This window comes from Cercospora beticola, chromosome 3 (genome assembly GCF_033473495.1).
Source record: "Cercospora beticola chromosome 3, complete sequence".
Taxonomy (NCBI): domain Eukaryota; kingdom Fungi; phylum Ascomycota; class Dothideomycetes; order Mycosphaerellales; family Mycosphaerellaceae; genus Cercospora; species Cercospora beticola.
This window is the reverse complement of record NC_088937.1, coordinates 1,972,357-1,995,531: the sequence shown is the minus strand read 5'-3', so window position 1 is coordinate 1,995,531 and position 23,175 is coordinate 1,972,357. Positions and strand designations below refer to the sequence as shown.

The following is a 23,175-nucleotide window of genomic DNA, read 5'->3' as shown; positions in this document are numbered from 1 at the left end:
TGATGCCCCACCCAAGCTCTAGTATGTCCGACACCTCGGCCCTAAATACTAACACGAATTCCCTGTCTGACCCTGTCTTGTCGGCAGATCGTAAAGAACGACATCTAGTCGATCAAAGGCGAGCTGTAGCAACCAATTTTTCTGATTTGCGCTGAAAATGCCTTGACTCGTAAGTACGAAATCTTGTTGGTATCCTCCACCATCGCTTCTCTCAATTTGGTGCACGTCCGGTCTACTTGTGGACAGCAAAATGGAAAATCGCAAACAACGACAGTTGCTATCTCGCCGCGACATTGATTATATGCGCCTACCGCGCTTCGTGAGACAGAGTGCCACAACTCACGCTGTACATCGCAGAGATGAAGGTAGCGAGGGAGGAAGTACTCGAGTCTACGGGCAAGTACGCTGCGTTGATCATGGTGTCCATTTCGCTGTGCAGTGGCAGCTAGTGACTACGCTTCTTTCCCAGTATTGCCCGAGCGAGGTCAAGGCCAGTGTTTTGAATCGAGACAACTGGGCGACACTGACTGCCAAAGTGCTGAATCGCTTGCAAGTGCTGCCAGAACGAGACGAGCGATGTAACCTCCTTTGTCTTCGGTTCGACTCTGAAGGCGAAATGATGGTGGGATCTTCTGGTTGCCTTTGAGAACAGATCGATCGGACCGAGAGAGATAACCTAGATGTTCTCGTGGTCTGTGTGTAGCCAATCGTGCCAGAGGCTGCCCTGAGTAAGGATGAATGGAGAGGAGAGTCGATTGTACACTTCACGGGAATAATTGTAGAAGGCCGTTAGTATTTCTTCTCTATATGTCATCTTGATCTTGCCGGGCAATGCTGCTCTTGTCCCGCCAACATCCTTCGTCAGCATAATGTACGAAATCAGGTCTGAACCGAACTGATCGTCGAAGTCCATGGTAAGGAGCTTCGTCCAGCTAGTCGATGGGAACTGCGTGTCGCCGAATTGGCGGAGATGACGCGTCCTCGCCCTTCAAGTTGAGCGATCAACTGGTGGAATTGTGCCTCCTGTTCATTCGATTGTCAGCAACAGCAAGGGCATTTTGAGGACGGCTCACAGTGTCAGCACTTACCAGCCCCATTCATTCCGCTTTCGAAACTTGCTTCTGTCTCGCCTTCTTCTCGCGTGGCTTGGACGAGGAGGCAGTGACTGGAGTTGGTAGGAGAGTGGCTGTACCCGCAGACTTCGAGACACGGGATGCAGCGGGCGTTCGTGAAGCTGACTTGCCAGTAGTTCTGGAGGATAGTGCGTGCTCGGGTGCAGGAGATGACGGTTCGTGGTCATCGTCGCCATCTTCTTCGTCTTCAAACAGCAAGTGCTCGTTGGCATCGTCGTAGGCTGCCATCTGAGCGTTCAAGACACCGCGTATCATCACACAAGATCGCTATGATTTCTTATCAGCGGTGCTGCCGACCTCGTGGAAAGGCTGTCAGGTGTTGCCACAGGCAATAGCTCTTGGGATTCCATTTCACTCGTTGCGTGGGGCTTATGCACAACATGACCTGTGACCGATGCCCCATTCACGCAGCCCTCACAGTATCGCATTCGGGAGTCCAAACGTGGTATGATATATGTGGTGGAAATCCAAACAAACAAATTCCAGCAGGCACTCAAAAAGACAATGTCCGCGAGTAGGACTCCGAAGAATATGGACCACCCACCCTTAGACTTTGGTACGGAGCACAGATATTGTGCGAAGAGTGTGGTGCCGGTTGCTCTGGTTGCCGAAGCAAGTTGATCATTTGGGTCGTACCGCTGCGTGACAGTGCCTTTGTTCTGGCCATCAGAAGCGGCGTCCAGATCGGAGTCAACGATTGACTGCAAATAGTCGATCCCTTCGGCCTTCAGCAACGCATTCGTGTCGTTTCCAGCGCCGAAATCTGAGAGAAGCAGAGAGTAGAACGACTTGCCGAAAGCGTCAACAGAAGTGCTGATGTTGGGAAGTTGGTAGTTGCCGCCGCCAGTCGTCCACTGCTCTGACCAGTCTTTTATTGTTTTGTTTGTGTTGTCGCTTCCAGGATTCATGAAAGAGAGCCCACCTTGGTCGGTTGAGATACCAATGTTCGCATCGAAGAACGTCAGCTTTCTGTAGTCTTTCTCCCCCAGGTTGCGGGTAAGCGTAACAACCCCAGCGCCCCATGACCCGGTGCTGCTCGGGACCGAGTATGCCATGCCCGTGGCTATCTGTCCGTACCAGGACATAGCTATCTGAATGCCATACCACATGTTGACGTTGCCTGTGGCGTTTTGCGTCAAGAAGCCATCAGTGATACGTCGCGCATCCCTCGCAGGTGGCAGTTCCAGGGCGAAACTGGCGTCGACAACCCCCTCTCCCGATTCAATTGAGCAAGAAACCGCCGCTTGCGCATTCGTGGCTCCCCAACTCCAGAAGTTCTTGGCTTGTCGACTGTTGTCCCGTCTGGCAAGATTGATGGAAATCTCGGTGACCTCGCAACCGCGAAGCGTGACGTTTTTGTAGGATGTTGAAGATAGAACCTCATAATTGGCGGCGCTGTAGTTCCCGTTTCGCAGGCTGTCCAGTGTATATACAAAGCCTCTGTTTGTCGTCAAGTATCGAGTGCCAACTGTCAGCAAAGCCGGTTGACATTTTGTCTCCATGCTGTTTAGCCATGAAAATGGCTGTCTCTGGAACCATCTTCTCGAGCTATCGCTTTCCGTCTCGTTGGGGTTGGTGGTATACACGGACTCCAACTGGTACGCATTGCTGGCGACCGCAACGGAGGAGAAGAGGACGGTCAAGACCAGCCCTCCCACAATGATGAGCCATGTGAAGATTGGGCTGGGAAAAGGTCGCGATAGCGGATACTCGAAGAACGAGTTTCCAGATTTCGCGCGCATGGCTAGAACTTGCTTGAGGGAAGGAGAATAGTGCCCAGGTATCTTCTGTAGGCAAAGTGGAATGAAAATATGTACCTACTCGGGGCTGTTCAGTCTATTTGAGCAGAGTTCGGCGATATTCTGTAGCGCATGTTGGTGTTTGAGTTGTCTATGCAGCTCGGGGCTGAAGAAGCAGCCCTGATCCTTCGCGCAGAACCCTTGAACACGCTGTGCCACGCGATTTGCGCCGCATGCACCGCGGCATGTCGCGAGCCGAGGCAGTTATCGCATGCTGTGTGATCGCGTGCATTGTTGGACGACGGTCCTGAGTCCTCTGTTGTTGCGTCGAAGATTGGTGTGAAGCAGACGAGAAGTCCAGTTCCCAACGAAGCAACAACCAGGAGCACCGCCAAGCCGCAATCGCCAGGAGAGAAAGACTAAAATTTGCGCCACCCAATGACAAGCCTCAGCCTCCCTCGGCTCGACGCTACTGTACCGTGGCATGTGGAATGGCGTAGACCAGAAGTGGGTGCGCTCGGGGGAAATGGGGCGCAACTTTGCCTCGACCAACATTTGTGCAGTGTCATGTCTCCCTAATACTACCGCACCCTCACTCGTTCATGCCCGCCTCAGTCCTTCGTTGAACAGTGAGCCCGCGCACGGCCAGTACCAGAATGGCGCCCATCGTGCGGAATATCATCTTTTTCATGGGGGCGGTCGTCATCCTGGCCGTCCTCTACTCCTCCACATCCATATCTGGCGCGACGACGAGATGGACAAATCCAGCGTTAGGTATATCGGCCCTGAAAGAGAAATTTGGCGATCTATTGCCAGAGGCCGGCGTTGACCCTCTCGCAGGGGATGCTTCAGCGGCGAATCCGCCGAGTGCTGCGTTGGGTGTTCCGGATGACAGCATCAAGAAGGGTGATGCGGACAAGAAGGTGGATGAAGGCGTGAAGCCGGAAGATAAGAAAGAGGACGAGAAGAAGGAAGGTGACAAGAAGGGCGACAAGAAGGAAGGCGAGGAGAAAGAGGAGAAGGGCGGCATGGAAGCGGCGCTCGAGGACAGCAAGAACTCCAAGACCGAGTTCAACGAGGTTAAGTATGCCTTTCAAAACGACCTCGAACAATACCAAATGCCCAAGTACAACGCACGAGACCTACGACGATACATGCCTGTGAACTGGCAAGGACCAGGACGACACGCTTTCTGCACATATTACTCCACGAGGAATGCCACGCTGCACGATCCTTACTTTCTGGCCGCTCTTCAGTTGACTTACCGTCTTCTGTGGGACCCGAAGTCAAAGTCTGAGAAATATCCTTTGGTCGTCTTCGTTGCTCCGTTCACACCAGACGAGCATCGCCATATCTTAGAGGCGGCAGGCGCGATCGTTCGCGAGTTGGACTTGATTGAGTACCACCCAGACAAGGCCACTTTCGCTCGTTGGAGAGATCTCTTTTCCAAGATCAACATGTGGGGCCAGACAGACTTTGAGCTTCTGGCCTTCCTCGATCTCGACGCTTTCCCGGTTCAAAACATCGACGGTATTTTCCACATCGCAGACAGGCAAGCCTGCAAACCCGAACTATTACCCAAAGAAGACAAACTCCACCAGAAAGAGATCTGCGACTACGTCTTCTCCGGTACGTCAGTAGGAGGCGGGTACAAGGAAGTCAACGTCGGAGTTGTAGTCTTCAACCCCAACGAAGCGATGCGCAACCGACTCCTGCGCGAGAGCTTGCACACAGACAAATGGGACAACTTCATGGCCGAGCAAGCATTCTTAAGCTATGCTTTCTCAACCGACGGACCCTTTCCAGCATCCGAAGTCGATCGCACATGGAATGGCTTTTTCCCCCAAAATGACGAAGGGCCGAAGACCGGCAAGCTGAAGATCATCCACGAAAAGCTGTGGGCACAGAACGACCACTTGAAGTGGGCGAAGAAATTCTGGGATGATGAGTGGAAGGCGATGTTGAAACTGTACAACAACAAAAAGTTCGTTGAAACGAGAAAGAAAAATGGCAAGCGGCCATTCTAGAGAGAACTGTATATGAACGGACCTTCGGACCATGTATTAGCATTTGCGAGCGTTTTTGTGTACAGAATACGTGCAGGGTTGGGCAGCATTGGGCATGATACCAGTCGGAGACATTACAAATTGATTGAAAATTCATCATCAGTGCCTGCGAGGCATGCACCTTCTCTCAGTATCGTCGAACCGCAATCGTATAGAATCGTTCAGGTCGTTCCTTCACTTGAGACTCTTGGTCAAGTTAAGCTCATAGTCCTGGACCAAACCAAGCTTCATCCTCTCCGCGCGCCGGCTTTTCCCCAAACACTATGATCAGTAATACTTCGATCTCGGTGGTGGCGCCCCGCGATTGTCGTAATACACTTCCTCCCTGTAATATGGCTGCCTCGCATACACATCAGCCGGCGGTGGTGCAGCAATCCTCCCCACGCTCCGGCTTCTCGTTCGTCTGTATCCATCTACCGGCGGCACAGATCTACTGCGCGACCGAGTGCGACTGTGATGTCTCGGTGGGACATAGACCTCTTCTCGAATGACTCTTGACTGGCTTCGCCGGCGATGGCGTTTTCTGAGAGAAGGCGTTTCGAGAATGATGTACCACGCGTGGAGGATTCCGGGAATCCATCCTAGAATGCAGAGGAGGATGTTGAGGAGTACATGGCCGCTGCAGCCGCGTCGGATGATGACTGGTAGTGGCGGGAGGAAGATGGCGATGATGGCGAGGATGGTTCCGCCCTGCAAAGTGGTCAGACTTCTTTGTTCCAAACGCCTAACGGAAGACCTACCAAGACCATTTTGATGGCTCACGCTGTAGATGACAGTGATTTGATGGCCTCGAGTACGCGCGGATTATGCTGCTGCCTAGCAGTCTTCAAATGTCCTTCGGGATCAAAGTCGTTACTTCCTATCTCGTTGTCGCAATAATGTTGAGCGCAGAAGGTGGGCAGAGTGAGACATCATCGACAGAAAGACAATGTGAAACGATCGAAGGAAGTGGCCTTGGGCGCATTCTTATGAATAATTTTGTGCCATCGCAGCTGACCTGCTACCTCATTCACTGCTCACTTACACATGGATGCACTGCATTCGGAACGTGCAAGCTATGACGTTGATCCGGGCGCAAGCTGTGCAAGTTTGCATTGACGACCTGCTCATCCCTGCCGGGCCAAGAGGACGAGTCAAGCGGATCGAAAAGAGGCCGCCCGTTTCCGGTGAGATGAGAAATACTTGAAGTGAGGAGTAGACAGTGATGGTACTTTGGAGCTATGTAGCTACGGCTGGCTGCCTCAGCCTTGCCCGGACTGAGCTGCTCATGTCCTCGACAGCCTCGAATCGGGCCCGAATTGCATGTTCGTGGTATCCTTCGAAGGCACGATATTGATGTGGCCTCATAATCGGGCGTGCTCTTCATCGAAGGCGCCGATAACTTCGCCTCTCTTGGGACTCATTCCTGCGGTTCCAAGCTGTATTGAAGGACTCCATTCTCACCGGCTGCGATGGCAGGCTATCGTCATCGAGCAGCGAAACAGAATCGTCTGCTTGAACGATACCGGATCTTGACCAGGTGTTCCTCCTACTTGTGAAGTCTTCGGAGTTCGACCGCGCTGGCGGGGCTTCTGACTTCTTCCTGAGCTTGGCCTTGCTAGCCCAGTCGCTCAACAGCGCGACAGCATTGGCGACCCGCGCCATATTCATTTCAGGGTGGCGCGTCTCCAGGACGCGCTCCATCTCACTCCAATCTCCCATGATGATAACGATGTCTGTATTGTGCTAGAGGTGCGCGAGTGAGGACCTGCGCCCACGTATAACAGTTGCTTGGCTTCTCCTTTGATGCAATTTGCCTGACACAAGAATAGATCCGAGACAAAGAGTCCTACGGCCATGGGTCGCATGGGACAAAGGATCGAAATCTGATGAGACAACGCGGCAATTTCGATGCGCATCATAGCACTGTCTTTCAGGTACGGCCTCACTGCGACATGGCGCATAGTGTCTTGCTTGTCGTCGATTGGGATGGAAATTCATCCATGACTATTCAGACCTCATCAGCACATGCAACAGAATGTTGCGCGATAGCAGATGCTTACCGAAAGAGTCTCCTCAGCTCCGTCCCCTACGACTGAGCGTTTAGCAGCCCTAGGAAGGATTGCCACAATTTAGAAGTGAATATTCGCAGATCGATCCCACTGATCCGCATCGCGTCGAGCGGCAGCTGCGGCGTCTCATCAATTCAATTGCAGGTGAACAGGTGTTGTTATTTCATCTTCATCGCGTGCGGCTCTACGAGTTCCGCTCATCTGTTTCCCTGCAGAAAAGTGAGCCATCACGTTCAATGGTACTGAAGTCGGGACAATATTCACATTCGTCCACGCATCCCAAGCCTTCAACACACAAAGATAACACATCTCAGCATCATGCTCTTACGATCACAGGAATCTCAACCATCGAGGTCCCAGTACAACGCTACCGCACTCACCTTATCCCCACCCACATACTCCTCGGTGTACTCGTCCAGTTCTTTTCCCAACTCACTCATCATCGAAACTTCTAGCCATCTCGCATAATTTCCATCCCCAACGCTACCGCCCACAACTGCTTTGCCTACCCCTCTAACCCCTTCCAGCAATTTCAGAACCGTGAAATCACAAGTCCCGTACGAAGGCTGAAAGACTTCAATCTCCAAATACTCCAGCCCCGTAAAGCACTCCGTAGCTTGCTCTTTCGTATACCTCGAATCAATATCCAGCCTCACATGAAAGAAGAATCTCTTAATCAACTTCGTCACACTCGGATACAGCACGGGCGGAAGCGTAGTTTTATTATTCGGCAACTTGAACAGCAAGAAGGCAGGTAACGTCGTCAAGAGATTCGCATGCGCTAAGAAGGTATTCTCGCCGTACAAAATCGGCGCGGCTTCGGCGTGGACTTGCTTACACGTTCGAAGTATGTTGGCGCAGAAGCGGTCGTGGGGACGCCGGCGTTGGTGGAGCGGATAGCGGATGTCGTGGATCAGAAGCAATTCGTAAATGGCGTTGCGGAGCTCGGAAGGGAGGGAGAGGAGCGGGGAGGAGGACTGGCTCGCAACGTTGTGGTGGTCCACGGGTATGATAGGGGCTGGGGGTTGTTGGTCAATCAGGATCATGGTGATGGGACGTATTGGTAGGGAAAGGTGTGGTGGAGGTAGGTGACAATGAGGAAAGTCTGGGTGGTGCGAGAGGTGATCGCGTGCGACAAAGTGTTCCGCGCCATTTGTTCGGCACTGATAAGCTCTCTGGAGCTTGTTGCTCGGGCGGTGGGAGGTACTTCTGGCGTGCTGCCGAAAGGAGGTGTCGCTCGAGAGAGTGATGACGAGCAGCTTCCCGCGCTTCATCACCTCGACACGGGCCACGTCCTGCCGAGATACATGTACTCTGCTCTTGAAGGCGTACCACAATATCGAGTGCACTAGACAGAATATGGAGAGTGCAAAAGACGTTGCATGTGTCGCGATCAATATTTCCGATTCTTTACTGTTTGCCGTTGCTCATATACATGCCTGTTACACACCGCCTCCCAATTAACGTCTCTCGTATGCAGAATCCAATGCTCATGTACCGCTATGCAAACAAAAGGTGTATCAAAAAAAGCAGCTTGGGAAAACATCATGTCGAGTGCCCATTCGATGGAACACCATTCGAAGGCACATGCTGGGCGCCCTCCTGCGTCAAATCGAACGGCCATGGCCAACCTCCCGTCGTCATCTCAGCTGGCAATTGGAAGTCATCATGTGGCGTGCGCATTCCCATGTTGTTCGTTATCTGATGATGATTGCCGTGCGGAAGTACCGAGTGTGTGCCATTCGGGGCATTGCTCGGCACGTATACACTACGGGCGCCGTCCATAGTATGCGGATACGGACTGATGTGCTGCCGCGGCAACTCCGAAAGCATCTGTCGTTGTGTCTGTATGTATTGATCAATCTTGTCGATTCGTTTCCGGAGGCCTCGACTTGATCCAGCAGCTGGCTGAAGCCCAGTTTCAAGGTCTTCCAGCAGATCGGCCAGCTGCACCATAAGCGTTCGAACCCTCTGGTAGGAATCCTCGTTCAAAACACCTTGCATGACAGAGGATAAAATGTGACCAATGCCTCCGAGATGGTAGACTAAAGGTGTCGAGATCGCTCTGAGGTAGTGTTGAGGAATGTCGCTGAACGTTTGGAGTACTGTATCAGCCACTCGGCACTTCTCCTCCACATTTTGCATGTTGCTCGTCCGCGACTCCAGTAGAGTTATTCGCACCAACTGTAGCGTGGCTTGTATGTTAGCGGCCTGAAAGCCGTATATGTCTTGACTGCGGTCTCCTGTCGCAGGAGCCGTATAGTTTTTGAAGCGATCTGGCAAGCTGTAGTAGAGATTGATGACGTTTTCCATGATCTGTGTGTCCGGCATGGTGTTGGCCATCATCAACCTGACAACAGAAATGCGGTCATCCCGACGTGACTTGCTGATGCGCACTCTCTTCATGGCATGCTCGAGAACACGGTACAGATCCGTGGTGAAGTTGAACCCGCGTAACCAGTTTTCTGGGTTCTGTTTGACCGTGACTCCTAATGCCAATTCATCGTCCGTAGTTTCGCAAGGGTAAGCAACGTATGAGTGAGTCTCTTGGGACCTCGGAGTCGTGTTGAAGACGACGGATGTGTAGACGTCAAAGCTGTACATGGCCCAAAACATCCGTCTCCGCTCCTCCTTTTCCTGAATAGATATCTCTTCTGGCCAGTGTGCCTCATCGTGAAATCGCTGGATCGTTGCGAGTGTCATATAGTGGCCCATGTACAGGTGCATGGTCTGGACCTGGCCATACTGGATGGCCGTCAGAGCAAGCAAGGCACATGCGCGCAGGTAGCCCAAACCAGTAGCATGTGTCAAGTCTTTGCAGATGTTATCCTGCGCTGCTGAGAAGAATACTTCTGAGGAGTTGCCAACGCTTTCTTCGATCTGGTACTTGTCGCCCAGCGCTCCGTCTCGCGTTCGCGCGGCCGCCAGCGCGCATGCTGCCATGACAGATGCGAAAAAGCCACGATCCTTAAGGTGCTGCCGTTTACGAACTCGATCCCAGAGTGTCGGTCCATGAAAGAATGGAAATAAGGGATATACGACCTCCATGTATATTTCCAGGTAGCGGTCAATGGTTTGCTGGTTGGATGCCGCAAAACAATGCCATGCTACGCTCAACAGGTCATCTCGACGCCCTTCTCGCACCACTTCGTACGCGCCTGTGAACTCGGCAGACTGTAGCGGGAGGACGCTATGTTGGTAGCCATTCTCAAGTTTTATGGCCGGTGACCCCGACTATCGAAGAAAGTCAGTCTGCGCAAACATCTATCGTCCAGCATGCAGTGCTCACCTGAGTAGCTCGTTGTTGCTGCGCCGGGATGATGTTCCCAGGCACAGCATGTGCCGCTGATGGGTTACGGCGTCGCCGTGATGGTCTATTATAGGTGCAATCTACGGCAAAGTCGTAACAATTCTGGCATTTTCGAGGCTCTTCGTTAGAGGGCCTGCATCGTATAGATCTGCGATGGCACAAGTCACATGCTTCTTCTCGTGTATACGTGTGTTAGCCTGGTAATAGGTGAAGTTGAAGGCATATGGTATGCCGGCCAAGTGAAGTCAACATGGCCGATGAAGGTAAGTCGGACCCAAGCATGGAGGGAAGTAACGTACGAGAGATTCTCTGCAGTTTTCGTGGTCGTTCATGGGTACTCTTGGAAGACATGTTGTCATATTTGGGCCACGGGGTGGACTCCGACCGGCATGGCCCTTTAGCAGCTTAGTCTGTCGCATACATTAATCCTGGCTGGAAGAAGGAAAGAAAGAGCAGGCGTGGCAAGTCAAGAGCAGCCGTGTAGCCTGCGAGAAAGTACTCGGGGTACTGTGCAGGATCGAGGGAAACAAAACGTCCTCTCTCCTCCACTACTCTCCACCTCTGCAGGCCCGCCACCCTGGTTTGTCAACGGCCATCGTTCTTGCCGGGACTTCCACAAATCTCGATGGATTTTCCAGAAATGCAGTAGCAGAGAATGAGCGTCCCTTGGTTTCTGCCCGTCGATGTCACTTTGCATCATTTGGCATTGATGGCACTTCCTCCTTCCCGAACGGACAGAGGGTGGGTCGATGTGGCGCAGATCCAATCACAACCTCGGATTTCACATGACCCTAAGTCCGGCTTCGCGGAACATGTGCAGAAACGGACAATGCGGTACCAAGCGGTACATCGAAACTTGCCATGAGAAACTCTGGCTGCGCTGCGGTCTCGCGTTCACTGTCGACGGTCGTTGTTGGCCGGCGACAATCACAATCACCTCGCCTCGACGCTACATGTCATGGTCTTGGCCACATGAGCCACAATCCTGTCGGCCCCTGGCATCCCAATGGACGAGATTTGTCACTGGTCAGGACCTTAAAAATCGACAGCAAAATAGCCAGGAATTGATCAGCACTACGGTCACGCATGCTGGAAGCGCACCCAATGAGAACAACCTTTCAGGCCTTTCCGGAGCGCCGCAAAAGCTGAACCGGATTGATTGGGCTTGGAGCCGAGTGGCCCTCTTCCAGAGACGCCGTGCTTCTGCACCGCGGCTCTTGTTGCAGGTCAAACGTCCATAAATGAACATCATTGCGATGCGCTAGGAACTCGCTCCGTCTCTGAAAACCTTCTTTGCAAGTGAACATTTGTGGTTGGGAGTGCCAATTCCGCGGAAGTTGGAGCCAAACCCAGCCGGATATATATGTCACTGCAGCTGCCCAAGTCTGCACGCGATCCCCCTGTCACCAGCGTTGCTGAGTGGCCCTTCGTATCACGAACCAAGATCTTTTCGATGCTGTGACTATGCCAGCGGACGTGATTTTCCATATGCAGATTACAGGCATGTGCAACATTTGCTTAAGTGCTGTGTGACAGGTGTCGGTTTTGCGGCGGTGTCGAAGCCGGCTTGCCGGCTAACTGTACATCAATCTATGCGATATATACGCATGGAGAAGTCGTCGCTTGCTGCAGCTAAATATGAGCAACCGCTGGATGAAGCTTCGCGTGCTGCAGGCCTCCAGCGTAAAGAGCTGACCGCTTTCGAGGGCACAATTTGCGCAGCCATGTTCTCCGATCCTATTATGTCAAGAGTATCGCTTTCGATGTTAATGAGGCCGATGTTGCCGGTTTCATCTCCTGCTGCCAATACCAAACGGCCTTCGTGGACTTGACTGTCAAAAGCGATAGCAGTCAGAGGTGCTGCAACCGCATGCGTGGATATGCACTCCGCCGTTCCGCCATGCAGCCTCCATATCTTTGCACTCTTATCCCTGCCCGACGTCGCAAACACATGTCCAGCAGCTGCAGGGGCCCAGCAACAATCCAGGATCATGCGGGAGTGTCCCTTTGGATTACTTACGAGCAGCGCATATGTGCTCGATGCATCGCCACTTTTTTCAAACAAGGCCCACTGCCGGTCCCTCCCCACACTCAGGAGAAAGCGATCGTCTGGTGAGAAGGACAGGCTCGTGACCGTCAAGCTGTGAGCAGTAAGGGGAGGCTTGACCTCGCGCCACTCCTTCGTTTCATACAGTCTAATGACAGCGTGGTCCAACGAGCTCGCTTTGCAAGCTGTGGCAACCAGGGAGCCGTCGTTGCTGGTAGCGACCGCGGATATCTCATAACCATGGCCGTACAGCTTCTCGTGTTCGGGCCATAGTGTATGCCGCGCGAGGTGATCTTCGAATGGAGGCTGCTCGAGATCGAGGTTGGCTTTGGTGGGAGCAGTGTCTGCCGCTTCTGGATCGCCTGTATCGAGTGTTGTGTCCTCAGCCATGCCATTTTGCTCGTCGCCATTCGCGGTCGTCACTGCTTTGTTTGACAAACCAAGCACTGGTATGTCAGCAGCGTCCGGGAGATGAGCTGATCCAGAAGTCGCAGCGCCGCTCAATTTCGCCAGAAGATTCTCAATCGCTCGAGGTTTGTCGAAAACTCGAAGCAGCTTTTCGTCGGCTCCTGAAATGAAACGATCTTCAGTGACGATATCGATGCAGTTGAGGTCGTAGCCATGTATTTGCGGACGTGCGAATTCATGCCAGGACAGCGCTTCGCCGCCTTGCCGCTTCCATGTTGCGTAAAGGCGGGTGGTCTGGTCGGAACCTGTGGACAGCAAGTATTGTCCAGATCGTGCCCAAGCGAGACTGCGCACCTCTTCAACGTGCCCGCCAATGCCCACGTCCTGCGTCCACATATCGCTGACCAAGTCATACCTCCATCTTCGCCAGCTTCCCGTCCGGCCCAGACTGACCACCGAATTCGAGTCATGTTGCCAAAGTCCGACCCAGAATCCACCTGTGCTGCCAGTCGCCGTTGTTGACCCTTTCTGAGAACTTATCTCGCCCAGCCGACTACTACATACCCAGAGCCCAGAGGCTGGTTCCCTGTTCCATATCGATAATGAATTGTCTGCAGATGCTGTGAGCAAAGCAGGCACTGCGCCATCGCGTGCTCTCGGCGCCCAACGAGCTGTGTAAATCCAGTCTTCGTGACCAATGAGCAAGGCTTCGAACGTCACAGTGTGCTGTGAGACTCCATCACCGACTGTGTGGGCTTTGTTGGACAAGGATGTCTTCTCCGCAGCTGTCACAAGCTCGCTCGCTTCGCTGACGGAGATGGTCGCAGTGTTATTGCCTCTTCGGAAGCGCCAAAGTCGAGCATATTTGTCTTGGCTGGCAGATGCCAGTAGAATGTTGCTTCCAGGGGCGGAATACTCATATGTGAAATCCAGAGATCTGATCCAGCCTTCATGGCCTGTCAAAGTGGCGTGAAGTTCAAATTCGCCGTGACTCTCCTCCTTCTGTGAATACAACTGGATGTGACTGGCGGTCCCAGCAACTGCGAGGACTGCACCGCCATTTTCGAGAGCTATGAGCGCGAGGCACAAAGGAAAGTAGCGTGGTTTCAGTGAGATGGACTGAGTTAGCTTAACTGTTGTACCTTCCAACTGCCATATCTTGACTGTGCCGTCTGCTGCGCCTGTTGCGATCAAGCCAAGCTTTGAAGCTGTGGCGATGGCGTTGACGGACGCGGTGTGTTCTGTCAGGCACTGGACCTCTTGGAACTCTCCATTGGATTTCGTGGTAGTTGACCAGATCCGGATGGTCTTATCTGCACTGCCACTTACAATGAGGCGCTGATCTGCGGCGTCAATTATCTTGATCGCATTGACGAGGTCTGTGTGCCCGGCAAGCAGTGCATGCACGCCTCTGTACTGTTCATCTTCTGGGTTCCACAAGGCGATGTTATTGCCGGCGCCGTAGGCAAGAAGTGAAGGCGCCCAGTCAGCCGCGGATGGATGTCTGTTGCCACCCGCGGCTATGTACTCGATTGCGCTTCGAGTCATTGAGATCGCAGTGTCAACATGTCGAGATTGCGAACATGGAAGTCGAGAATGAGTGCTGCAAAGTCTGGTGCTGCTGAGTCAAAATTTCCGTGCCAAGACAGCAATCAAACAACGCGACTTCCACGTCGAAACATTCAAAGTTAACCCCAGGCACGACACTTACCACACCATGGCCGAAACAATAGATCTTACTGTCGAGTTCACGTAGGTCATGATCATTCCACTTTTCCACCACCTTTCTTCAATATCTAAGTCATCCTTAGCGGGGGCCTTGAACTGCTCTTCTCGGATCAACGCCAGCACAAGATCTCATTACCGGCCAAAGATCCTCAGGGTCACCCAGCTACAGTTGCATTCCTGATCAAATGGCTATGCGAAAATCTGATGCAAGATCCACGAAAAGACATGTTCGTACTCGACGATACGGTGTAAGGCAGCACATACAGTCCATCTGGGTGGAAGGCACGTACTGACAGCGGGTAGACGACCTGGAGTTTTGGTACTCATCAATGACTCCGATTGGGAGCTAGAAGGAGAGGAGAAGTACGAATTGCAACGCCGAGACAACATAGTGTTTGTATCAACGCTGCACGGTGGATGAGAAAATGATAATCTCGCCAAGCTGGAGCGCACAAGGACCTCTCATAAGTCGAACTTTGAGAGTCTGCTCCACTGACCGACCTATACCTCACTGTAGTAGGTGCATGTCTTACAACCGCAGAGAAATGTGGCATTCATTTTTCAGGAACTTCTTTGCTAAAGTCGCCATATCCATGTACGGAATGAGGTCTGGTCCAAATTGCTCTTCGAAGTCCATTGTGAGTAACTTGGCCCACGATGTCCATGGAAGTTGATCATCGACGAACTAATGGAAATTGGTGAGAGAGCCTCATCGTCAGCATGAAGGTGGGGCTAAGCATTAGTCCCGTAGGAGACATGAGTCGTTCAGGTGGAATCGCGATATTTTCAATCTTCAGTATTTCGTTTGCGAAACGTTCCTGGAAGTGACCAAGGACGTCGAAGTCGCCTGCAGGCCATGGTGTACTGATTTCAATTGTTTTCTGCTGCGTACTGGTGGAATTCTCCTTCGAGCGTGTTCTGTCCACGAAGCGTGAGAACCGAGCTCGTAGAAGGATCTGGATAGGTCTTCATCAATTGCAATTGTGTAAGTGCCAATCTTGCATCTCCTGCAATTCACGTGAACTCATCCAATTCATGCACAATCCACATCGCGTTAGCCCTCACCCTTCGTATCCTCAACCCCAATTTCCAACCAGTCTCTCGTCACGTCGGACCGCAAACCAACACATCAACCCTCATCACAAGGACTCCCCTTCGAATCTCCAAAGTCACAATGTCTTTGAATTCGACCGTCTCACGCTGCTGCGCCATTCCCTTAGTGTGTTGTTTGATGGAACCAATTGATCGACAGAGCCGACTCATATTCCCTGTTTGCATCCTGTCAAAGCCGCCAGGCTCCGCAATCTTTCGGGGTTGGCTGCAAGGTCCGCTGCTTGACACGTTCCGAAACGCAACCTTATGCCAACCATACGTGCATACAAATACGTGGCATTGGCGATGTGGTCAACTGTTGTGGTGTACAGGCGGTGTGGGTTGCATAATGACGGAATGGCGGCATGAACGCTATTGGCTTCGTAGGATCTCGTATTGGTGATGGCGAGAGTAGCACGACTACCTGCCCCTATCCAGGACTTTTTCTATAACCCATTCCTTGCCATCTTTCGCTTGCAGCACTTTCCATGCTTTCATTGGCCATCCGGTCGAGCCTGCAATTGCCGGATCTCGCAAAGCCACCGAGACCCAACATTGCCTTTTCCCGACACCGACTTCCTCAATTTTGCCAATCGGTTTACCAATGTCGAGCAAAGGCGTGCCTTCCGCAAGACTTGCCAGTTGGACTTGAGTTACAGGCGTAAGAGGATGTAAGCGTGTTCGCTGAATACCTCCAACGGTGCGCACCGCTGCACGACTGAGAGAAGAATAGATCACATACGGCGGCATTTCTGTCGTGGACAGGCGAGCAAGAGGACTGCTCGAGTGGACGAAGACGCACTTTTGTCGCTCCTGTTCTTGCATACTTGCTTGTCGATCGACTTCGTCATTGCTTGGTTGTAGCGTCCGATATGTAACCTCAATCGCCCGCTGCGGCTTTCTCCCAATGGACACCGCGCCGGGCAGAAGATCATAACGTACTGCAACCTGATCGATGTAACCAGCAGCCGCGATTTGCTTGATACGGCTAACCTCCTTGTCGGAAGGCGGGTTCAGATTCGGACGGTATGCGCGGTCCGTGGCGGTCTGCAGATGAGGCTCCATCAAGTTGTGGAGTTGCCGGCGGAGCGCCTGTACTTCGCTCATTCCCTTTTCTCGTAGAAAGTGCTTTTCGCAGAACGACGAGGCTTCATCATCAGCTTCCGCGTGTGCATGGGCGACAACGGCAGTAAGCACCTTCATCGCATCTGAGGTGTCGCCTTTGTACGTAAGGGCTTCTCGAGCACGACCGTAAGCCTGCCGACGTTTCTCTGCTGCGGACTGCGCGGCAGCGTCCATTCGCTTTTGCACTTTTCTGTCATCGGGATCGCTCAACTCGTCGTCCTCCTCACTTCGCAGAAGTTGAGGCTCCGGTATGAAGAGGTCACCTACTGCTAAGCCTGCGACCAAAGCAATAACATACGAAAGAACGTCGTACTGCCGTCCCAGGAGCAGCATCTTGCCAAATCTTGGATTGACAGGATAGTTGATCAGCTCCTTTCCTGCTTCAGTGACCTGCCCCGTATTCGCTTTGATCGCGCCGAGGTTCTTGAGCAGTCGCTCAGCCTGCGCAAGCTGTTCGGCTTGAGGGGGCGTGGGAAAAGGAAAGTTGACCACGTTGTCCACCTTCATATTCTTCAATTGCAGCACTGTGCCCTCTATAGGCGTCCGAAGAATTTCGGGCAGGGTGTGTTGCTCGAAATAGCGCTCATATACCGCCGAACTGTACAGTCTGTAGCAGTGACCGGGCCCAGTACGACCAGCACGACCCATTCTCTGAGAAGCGCTCGCTTTTGAGATCCAGTCGACCACAAACTGCTGCACGCCAGTTTCGATGTGGTATTGTTTGTCCTTGCTGCGACCGCAATCGAAGACATATTTGATGCCGTCTATTGTGAGAGATGTCTCTGCAACGTTAGTAGCCAGTATGATTTTTCTGCTACCTTCGGGCGTCTTGACGAACACTTGGTCCTGTTGCGCTTTTGGTAGTGCTGCATAGAGTGGCAGGATCTGAGCTTTCAATTGTCCCCGGGGCATTGCGGAAGACGTCTGTTGCTCTTCTACTGCAAATTCGGCATCGTCGTCTTCATCATCCAAGCCTGTAATCTCCGGCTCGGAGTCGGAGTCGTCTGCGCCGTCCTTGCCATCGTCTTCCATGTAGTCATTGACAATCTTGGACTCAGCATTGCGGGCTTTAGAGAGCTGGAAACCGGCACTCTCTAGCGTCAATTGTTCTTTCAGTCTCTTCTGAACAGTCTGAATGTCGTCTTGCCCAGTGAGGAACACTAAGATGTCGCCCGGTGGTAGCTTCTTGTGGCCTCTTGCCACTTTGCGAACCATTTCGGAAACATAGTCGCGTTGAGTCTTGCGTGCGAAATGTTCTGTGACCTGATATTGACGTCCTTCGGCCTCTATTATTGGAGGCTTTACTTTGCGAAACAATCGATCGTTCATGAGAAAGTCGGTCACTCGTAGTGTCGCGCTCATGATGATGAGTTTGAGCGGCACATATTTATCCGGGTCCTCGCGGCTCAGGTCCTGTCTAAGTGGCACTATTCGCGACAAAATGCCAATGAGTATATCCGTGTTGACACTGCGCTCATGTGCTTCGTCGATTACGATTGCGCTGTATTTCGAGAGCGAGAAATCTTGCGAAATTTCGCGAAGCAAGATACCATCGGTCATGAATTTGATTTTCGTGTCACGACTAACACTGCTATCAAATCTGACCTGATGTGCTACTTGCTTGCCATGGGTCTTCCCGAGCTCATATCTGACGCGATCCGCGACAGACGTCGCAGCGACTCTGCGAGGCTGGGTGATGCCAAGCATGCCTTTTGTAGCATATCCGTTCTCCAGTAACATCTGCGGGAGCTGAGTCGTCTTTCCGGAACCGGTGGCGCCACATACAATTGTGACCGCATTATTGTGGATGGCTTCCATGATCTTTTGTTCCTCCTGAACAACGGGAAGCTTCAGACGCGCTTCCTGGATGTCGGTGTCACGTTCTACGACCACTGCGCTTGCTGGCCGATAGGCATTTTCCGTTGGCTGGGAGGCGGCAGCGATATTTGCTGCTACCGGATCTGGTGACAGTGCCCTTGGCCTGAAGTTTGCTTTGATCGCCTCCTGATTCTCGGGGACTGCGGATGGTACGAAGCCAACAGCTTCATTTCGTTGCGAATCCGCCCAGGCCTTGAAAGCTGATACTCGCGATGGTTTGTCATTGGCCATGTTCTGACCCCCATCTTCTTCGTCTGACTCTTCGGACTCTTCTGATCCATCAGTCATGCTCTCATCGTCTTCATCGCCGTCGTCGTCCTCATCACTCGATTCGTTCGAAGCGCCATCCTGCAGGGACACATCTGAAAGCTGCGAAGCAGAGTCACTAGCATCTGAGTCGAAGCCGTTCCAAACCTCTTCGTCCTCGGCAGACGTATCTTCACCGTCCTCACTTTCTTGCATAGGTGTGAGGTCAAAGGTGAGCTGCGGCTTGATGGCGGCCGATTTCTTCTGACGTTTCCGTCTCTTGATCATTGGCCGTCCACTTTCGTCCAGCTCCAGTGGCCGCTTGAGTCCTGCCCCGATCGCAACCTTTTCCAAGCCTCCTGCGGTCGTCTCGACTCGGGTTTGCTCAACACCAGCTTTGGCCTCCTCACCGTCGCCTTGGTCGTCGGCCTCGTCATCCTGGTATTGCTGCACTTCAGGCCGTCGCTCCAGCAGAATCTCGTCGTAATTACCAGATATCCCAGCTTCTTTCTCCTTCAGAGCTCGCTGTAATTGTTCCTTTCTGGTCTCGTTCACACGGCTTAGCTGCTTTGAGCTCCGTAACAGGCTGGTATCCACTTTCTGCGCTGCCAACTTCTTCAGCAACTCCTGGTTTTCCTCATTCTTGAGCTTTGTTTCAATGTATTTGTCTAATCTCTTTCTCTTCTTGGAAGAAATCTTAGACTCAGGTTCATGCGCCGTCAACTCCTCTTTCAATCTCCTTCGTCGTTCGTCTTTCTCGACCTGGGTAACGGGCACGATTTCCGCCGCATTGGCTTGGTCCACCGGCTCGTGCTGGGCGACGCCATTCTTTTTAGCAGCCTCCTTCTGTTTCGCGAGTTTCCTGTGTTTGCGTTCGCGTGGCACAAATTTGGGCATTTTGCATGCAGATGTTGCGGCAGCATGTTGCATCGAGACTTTTTGAGACGAGCCTTCCCCAAGCTTGCAGATCTGCAGCATGGGTCGGACTTCGGTGCGCTCAACCGAAAGCTTACCACAGCCCTCACTTCTAGCGCTCCGCTCCAGTACTACATCACACGAATCTTTGTACTGAACACTTCTTGACCGACCTCAAGATGGCGAGCGCCGAAACGAGTACGATGCCACAAGCGAATGTCTACCCATCACAATTTCCAGCTCCGTCTCACTCGACCTCAGGGCTCATCAACAATGTCCTCACGACAGCCACATCCATTGCATTCTCAGACAAAATTGTCATCACATTATCACAAGCTGGAAGGCTATCACACTGGACTCATGTATCGCTTGCATCAGCTTCCGCGGACCCAATGAACCCCAACCCAATCTCGAGTGGAGACCCGGAGAACGATTTGCTTCCCATGAGCCATTTGACCGCAACAACTGTGCTCGGCGGCACAAAGCGTGAAGACGAAATTGTGAGACAGACACTGGCCACAACTATCGCCAGTGCAATTTTGATGAAGCGGCCGAGCGAATCCAGATTGCTTGTCTTGGGACTTGGGTTCGAGAACGCAGTGGGCACTTTGACTGAGCGGGCACTGTTCGACGAGGCTGTTGGTCTCGTGTTAGAAGTTTTGTGAGCTCAACGGGCCAATCCGACAAAGTCTCAGTTCAGGCTACGATCTGTGAACGAAGCAGCTGGCCCGAGTGGGTTGAACATGCAGCTCTGACTAACAGTCAGTGGCTCCTGTCTTATGGACCTCCGCTGTCAGCCGGTAGCTACTGCTCCCAGTTTGAACCGGTCGCCTTAAAGATACCACCAACCACAGGGCCAAAGGACTCGAAAAGAGAGGCGTTGCTCCTTAGTGGGTTGTTTTGCTGAGCCTCCGCCAGATGGGGTCACGGTGATTTGGAATCCGTGTCGCACCGTGGTGCTGAGTGTGGCACATGTCTGCAGGCATGGGTATGGCTCTAGATGGTAGCCTCTCCGGTATCTGATGTAGACTGAGAAAATGAAAGGCCAGACAAGACCTGTTTCGACGTGTTGAGAATGTCGAAACATTCGGACACCGAGCTTGTGATTAATCTCAACAGCCCACTCTTTCTTTTACACGTAAGCATGCTGTTACTCTTCCAAACGCCTTCGCTAAAACCACAAACACTCTTTCTGACCCTTTGGCAGCGGCGTCGACGCAGCTAATATGGTCGCCCTCCGCCGTAACCACCTCTGTAACCACCACTTCTAGGCCCGTCGTAACCACCTCCTGGTGGTCGCTCACCTCTGCGCCAATCTCCATCGCCGGGTGGGGCACCTCCCCCGCGTCCTCCTCTGTAAGGCCCAGGGCCATACGATCCTCCGCCACCCCGGCCGTAGCCGCCTCTGCCATAGCCTCCTTCCCTACCATAGCCGCCGCCTCCATATCCATTCTCTCGGCCTGGAGGTGGACCGCGATTACCATAGCCACCGTCGCGGGGCGGCCCTCGTGGTATAGGCTGCACTCTCCCATCTTGACCAGGAGGATATATCGAGCAAGCCACATAATCCCCAATGACAAACCTCGCGCCAGCTAATGTCTTATGCGCGTCTCCTTCCAACATATCCTTCAGATCCAATGCCTCGTCTTGGTCATCCTGCAGCTCCGCATTTCCTCCACCAATCACTACTGATCCCAGTGGCTTATCAATCCATTTCCCTCTGTTGCCTTCCACGATGGTAGCGCGCGTATCGGGAAAGATGAGCTTGAATACGAGACGCGTTCCTACGCCTGGAGAAGGTATCACGCCTTGCGGGAGGACGGAGGTGAAAAGCGCGGTAAGTTCGCCCAGAGTGCAGTTTGGCCAAGTGTAGATTTGCACGCTCTGTTGCCTGATGGTAGTCGGCAGAAGAGAGGAGTAATCGGGAATGTTTGTGGTATCTGCTGGAGGGGCGACACTGAATTCCCAAGGATCGAGTGGGCGCGCTTGACGCCAGAAAAGTCGGAGGAGGAAGGGCGCAGTTGTTGCGCGATCGATGTTGCTGCCGGCCTCGGGTTGAAGCGCCATTGCGGATGTCTAGTCCTGTCGCTAATATTGTATCATTCAGCGTGCGGGTGTCTTGTCACGGCGGAGAGGAATTGGAGGTGTTTGGCGATGGTTCGATAAAGTTGTTGATGCAAGCTGGAGCTCTTCAAGTGAGCTCGAAGTTTGACGCAGCATGTGAACTTTGTGCACCGAAGCGGACCCCACTCCGCTGCATCCATATATTTCGGGCTTTGCGCGTTCATTCAAACCTCTCACACCCTGCATTCAGAGTCTGAAGTCGCCGAGATGGATTTTGCAAGTTTGATGAAGTCGCAAATCGCGTCTTCCGCGCCGCCAAAAGAGGATGGCAGCAAAAAGTATTTGAAGCGATCAGAGATCGAGGCGCAACGACAAGAGGAGTATGCGAGAGAGCAAGCACAGCTAGAAAAGGAGCGGCTGGAGCGGCTGGAAAAGAAACGCAAACGGGACGAGGAGGAGGCCGAGCGTACTCGCGCACGAGAAGAGAAGAGGCAACGATTGGCAGAAGAGAGTCGGAAGATACGTGAAGAGGAAGAAGAGGCCGAAGAGAGGGCGCGGAGGAAGCGTCTGGGTCTGCCAGAGCTTGAGAGGAAGGACACTGAGATAACGCCTCTGAAGGAGGGCGAAGAGGACATTGCGGAAGAAGAGCTGCAGGCAAAGCTGCGCGACATGGACGAGCCTCGAATACTCTTTGGCGAAACACATGTCCAGCGGCTGCGGCGGTATCGCAAGCTCACAGCACTGGCACTGGCACCCAAACTCAGCAGTGGACCGATACCGACGACTCTGGAATTGGTCCCGGAGGCAGAGATGAAGGTGCCAGAGAGCGTCCCCAAAGACAAAGAAGGCTACAAGTTTCTTCTACGCCAACTGGCATCTTACTTCGACATGCTGCTCTCCGAATGGCAGAATGCACTGGCCCGGAGAACGAAAGAGGTCAAAGAATCCTCTACCGGCAAGCAGGCCTATAATTCATATCTGGCTGCGAAGGACAACCTCAAGCCGTTGTTCAAAAAGTTGGAGACTGATGCCATCGAATCTGCGATCCTGCCGCCAATCCTGGAGATTGTCGATTTGGCGCAAAAGAAGCGCTATGTGGATGCCAACGATGCATACCTCAGGCTAAGTATCGGAAAAGCCGCGTGGCCAATTGGTGTCACCATGGTGGGTATCCACGAGCGAAGTGCCCGAGAAAAGTTGCATGGGGAGAACAACCAGGCGCACATATTGAGTGACGAGACCACAAGAAAAATGTTGCAAGGCATCAAACGGTGCCTGAGCTTTGCGCAGACCAGGTGGCCGCCTAGCGATATCGGTCAGCTAATGGGATGATTGAGATCGGCTGGCTATGTTCGCGAGCGCGCACGAAAGCG

At 52.8% G+C, this 23,175-nt stretch overlaps 13 protein-coding genes across 13 annotated transcripts; 4 read left to right on the top strand and 9 right to left on the bottom strand.

The window, feature by feature from the left end:
• Positions 1-1,097: 1,097 nt before the first annotated feature.
• On the bottom strand, positions 1,098-1,361 carry RHO25_004745 (uncharacterized protein; the record flags this gene model as incomplete). The annotated part of the gene is made up of 1 exon (XM_065602589.1): positions 1,098-1,361. The coding sequence occupies one exon, from the start codon at positions 1,359-1,361 to the stop codon at positions 1,098-1,100; it is 264 nt and encodes an 87-aa protein (XP_065458661.1).
• Positions 1,362-1,387: 26 nt separating this feature from the next.
• RHO25_004744 (uncharacterized protein) lies at positions 1,388-2,875 on the bottom strand (the record flags this gene model as incomplete). Its single annotated transcript, XM_023595659.2, has 1 exon — positions 1,388-2,875. One exon carries the CDS (start codon positions 2,873-2,875, stop codon positions 1,388-1,390), a length of 1,488 nt encoding a protein of 495 aa, XP_023457827.1.
• Positions 2,876-3,528: 653 nt separating this feature from the next.
• On the top strand, positions 3,529-4,899 carry RHO25_004743 (uncharacterized protein; the record flags this gene model as incomplete). Its single annotated transcript, XM_023595658.2, has 1 exon — positions 3,529-4,899. One exon carries the CDS (start codon positions 3,529-3,531, stop codon positions 4,897-4,899), a length of 1,371 nt encoding a protein of 456 aa, XP_023456897.1.
• Positions 4,900-5,205: 306 nt separating this feature from the next.
• RHO25_004742 (uncharacterized protein) lies at positions 5,206-5,687 on the bottom strand (the record flags this gene model as incomplete). Its single annotated transcript, XM_023595657.2, has 2 exons — positions 5,206-5,628; positions 5,679-5,687. 2 exons carry the CDS (start codon positions 5,685-5,687, stop codon positions 5,206-5,208), a joined length of 432 nt encoding a protein of 143 aa, XP_023457825.1.
• A 594-nt stretch (positions 5,688-6,281) lies between these two features.
• Positions 6,282-6,639, bottom strand: RHO25_004741 (uncharacterized protein; the record flags this gene model as incomplete). The annotated part of the gene is made up of 2 exons (XM_065602588.1): positions 6,282-6,356; positions 6,382-6,639. 2 exons carry the CDS (start codon positions 6,637-6,639, stop codon positions 6,282-6,284), a joined length of 333 nt encoding a protein of 110 aa, XP_065458660.1.
• A 691-nt stretch (positions 6,640-7,330) lies between these two features.
• Positions 7,331-8,035, bottom strand: RHO25_004740 (uncharacterized protein; the record flags this gene model as incomplete). Its single annotated transcript, XM_023595656.1, has 1 exon — positions 7,331-8,035. The coding sequence occupies one exon, from the start codon at positions 8,033-8,035 to the stop codon at positions 7,331-7,333; it is 705 nt and encodes a 234-aa protein (XP_023457824.1).
• Positions 8,036-8,534: 499 nt separating this feature from the next.
• Positions 8,535-9,932, bottom strand: RHO25_004739 (uncharacterized protein; the record flags this gene model as incomplete). Its single annotated transcript, XM_023595655.2, has 1 exon — positions 8,535-9,932. The coding sequence occupies one exon, from the start codon at positions 9,930-9,932 to the stop codon at positions 8,535-8,537; it is 1,398 nt and encodes a 465-aa protein (XP_023457823.2).
• A 1,952-nt stretch (positions 9,933-11,884) lies between these two features.
• Positions 11,885-14,302, bottom strand: RHO25_004738 (uncharacterized protein; the record flags this gene model as incomplete). The annotated part of the gene is made up of 1 exon (XM_023595654.2): positions 11,885-14,302. The coding sequence occupies one exon, from the start codon at positions 14,300-14,302 to the stop codon at positions 11,885-11,887; it is 2,418 nt and encodes an 805-aa protein (XP_023457822.1).
• A 169-nt stretch (positions 14,303-14,471) lies between these two features.
• Positions 14,472-14,903, top strand: URM1 (Ubiquitin-related modifier 1; the record flags this gene model as incomplete). Its single annotated transcript, XM_023595653.2, has 3 exons — positions 14,472-14,506; positions 14,566-14,730; positions 14,786-14,903. The coding sequence occupies 3 exons, from the start codon at positions 14,472-14,474 to the stop codon at positions 14,901-14,903; spliced, it is 318 nt and encodes a 105-aa protein (XP_023457069.1).
• A 1,091-nt stretch (positions 14,904-15,994) lies between these two features.
• On the bottom strand, positions 15,995-19,720 carry RHO25_004736 (uncharacterized protein; the record flags this gene model as incomplete). Its single annotated transcript, XM_023595652.2, has 1 exon — positions 15,995-19,720. One exon carries the CDS (start codon positions 19,718-19,720, stop codon positions 15,995-15,997), a length of 3,726 nt encoding a protein of 1,241 aa, XP_023457070.1.
• Positions 19,721-19,917: 197 nt separating this feature from the next.
• RHO25_004735 (uncharacterized protein) lies at positions 19,918-20,403 on the top strand (the record flags this gene model as incomplete). The annotated part of the gene is made up of 1 exon (XM_023595651.2): positions 19,918-20,403. One exon carries the CDS (start codon positions 19,918-19,920, stop codon positions 20,401-20,403), a length of 486 nt encoding a protein of 161 aa, XP_023457061.1.
• Positions 20,404-20,959: 556 nt separating this feature from the next.
• Positions 20,960-21,805, bottom strand: RHO25_004734 (uncharacterized protein; the record flags this gene model as incomplete). Its single annotated transcript, XM_023595650.2, has 1 exon — positions 20,960-21,805. The coding sequence occupies one exon, from the start codon at positions 21,803-21,805 to the stop codon at positions 20,960-20,962; it is 846 nt and encodes a 281-aa protein (XP_023457062.1).
• Positions 21,806-22,069: 264 nt separating this feature from the next.
• On the top strand, positions 22,070-23,134 carry RHO25_004733 (uncharacterized protein; the record flags this gene model as incomplete). The annotated part of the gene is made up of 1 exon (XM_023595649.2): positions 22,070-23,134. The coding sequence occupies one exon, from the start codon at positions 22,070-22,072 to the stop codon at positions 23,132-23,134; it is 1,065 nt and encodes a 354-aa protein (XP_023457071.1).
• Positions 23,135-23,175: the final 41 nt, after the last annotated feature.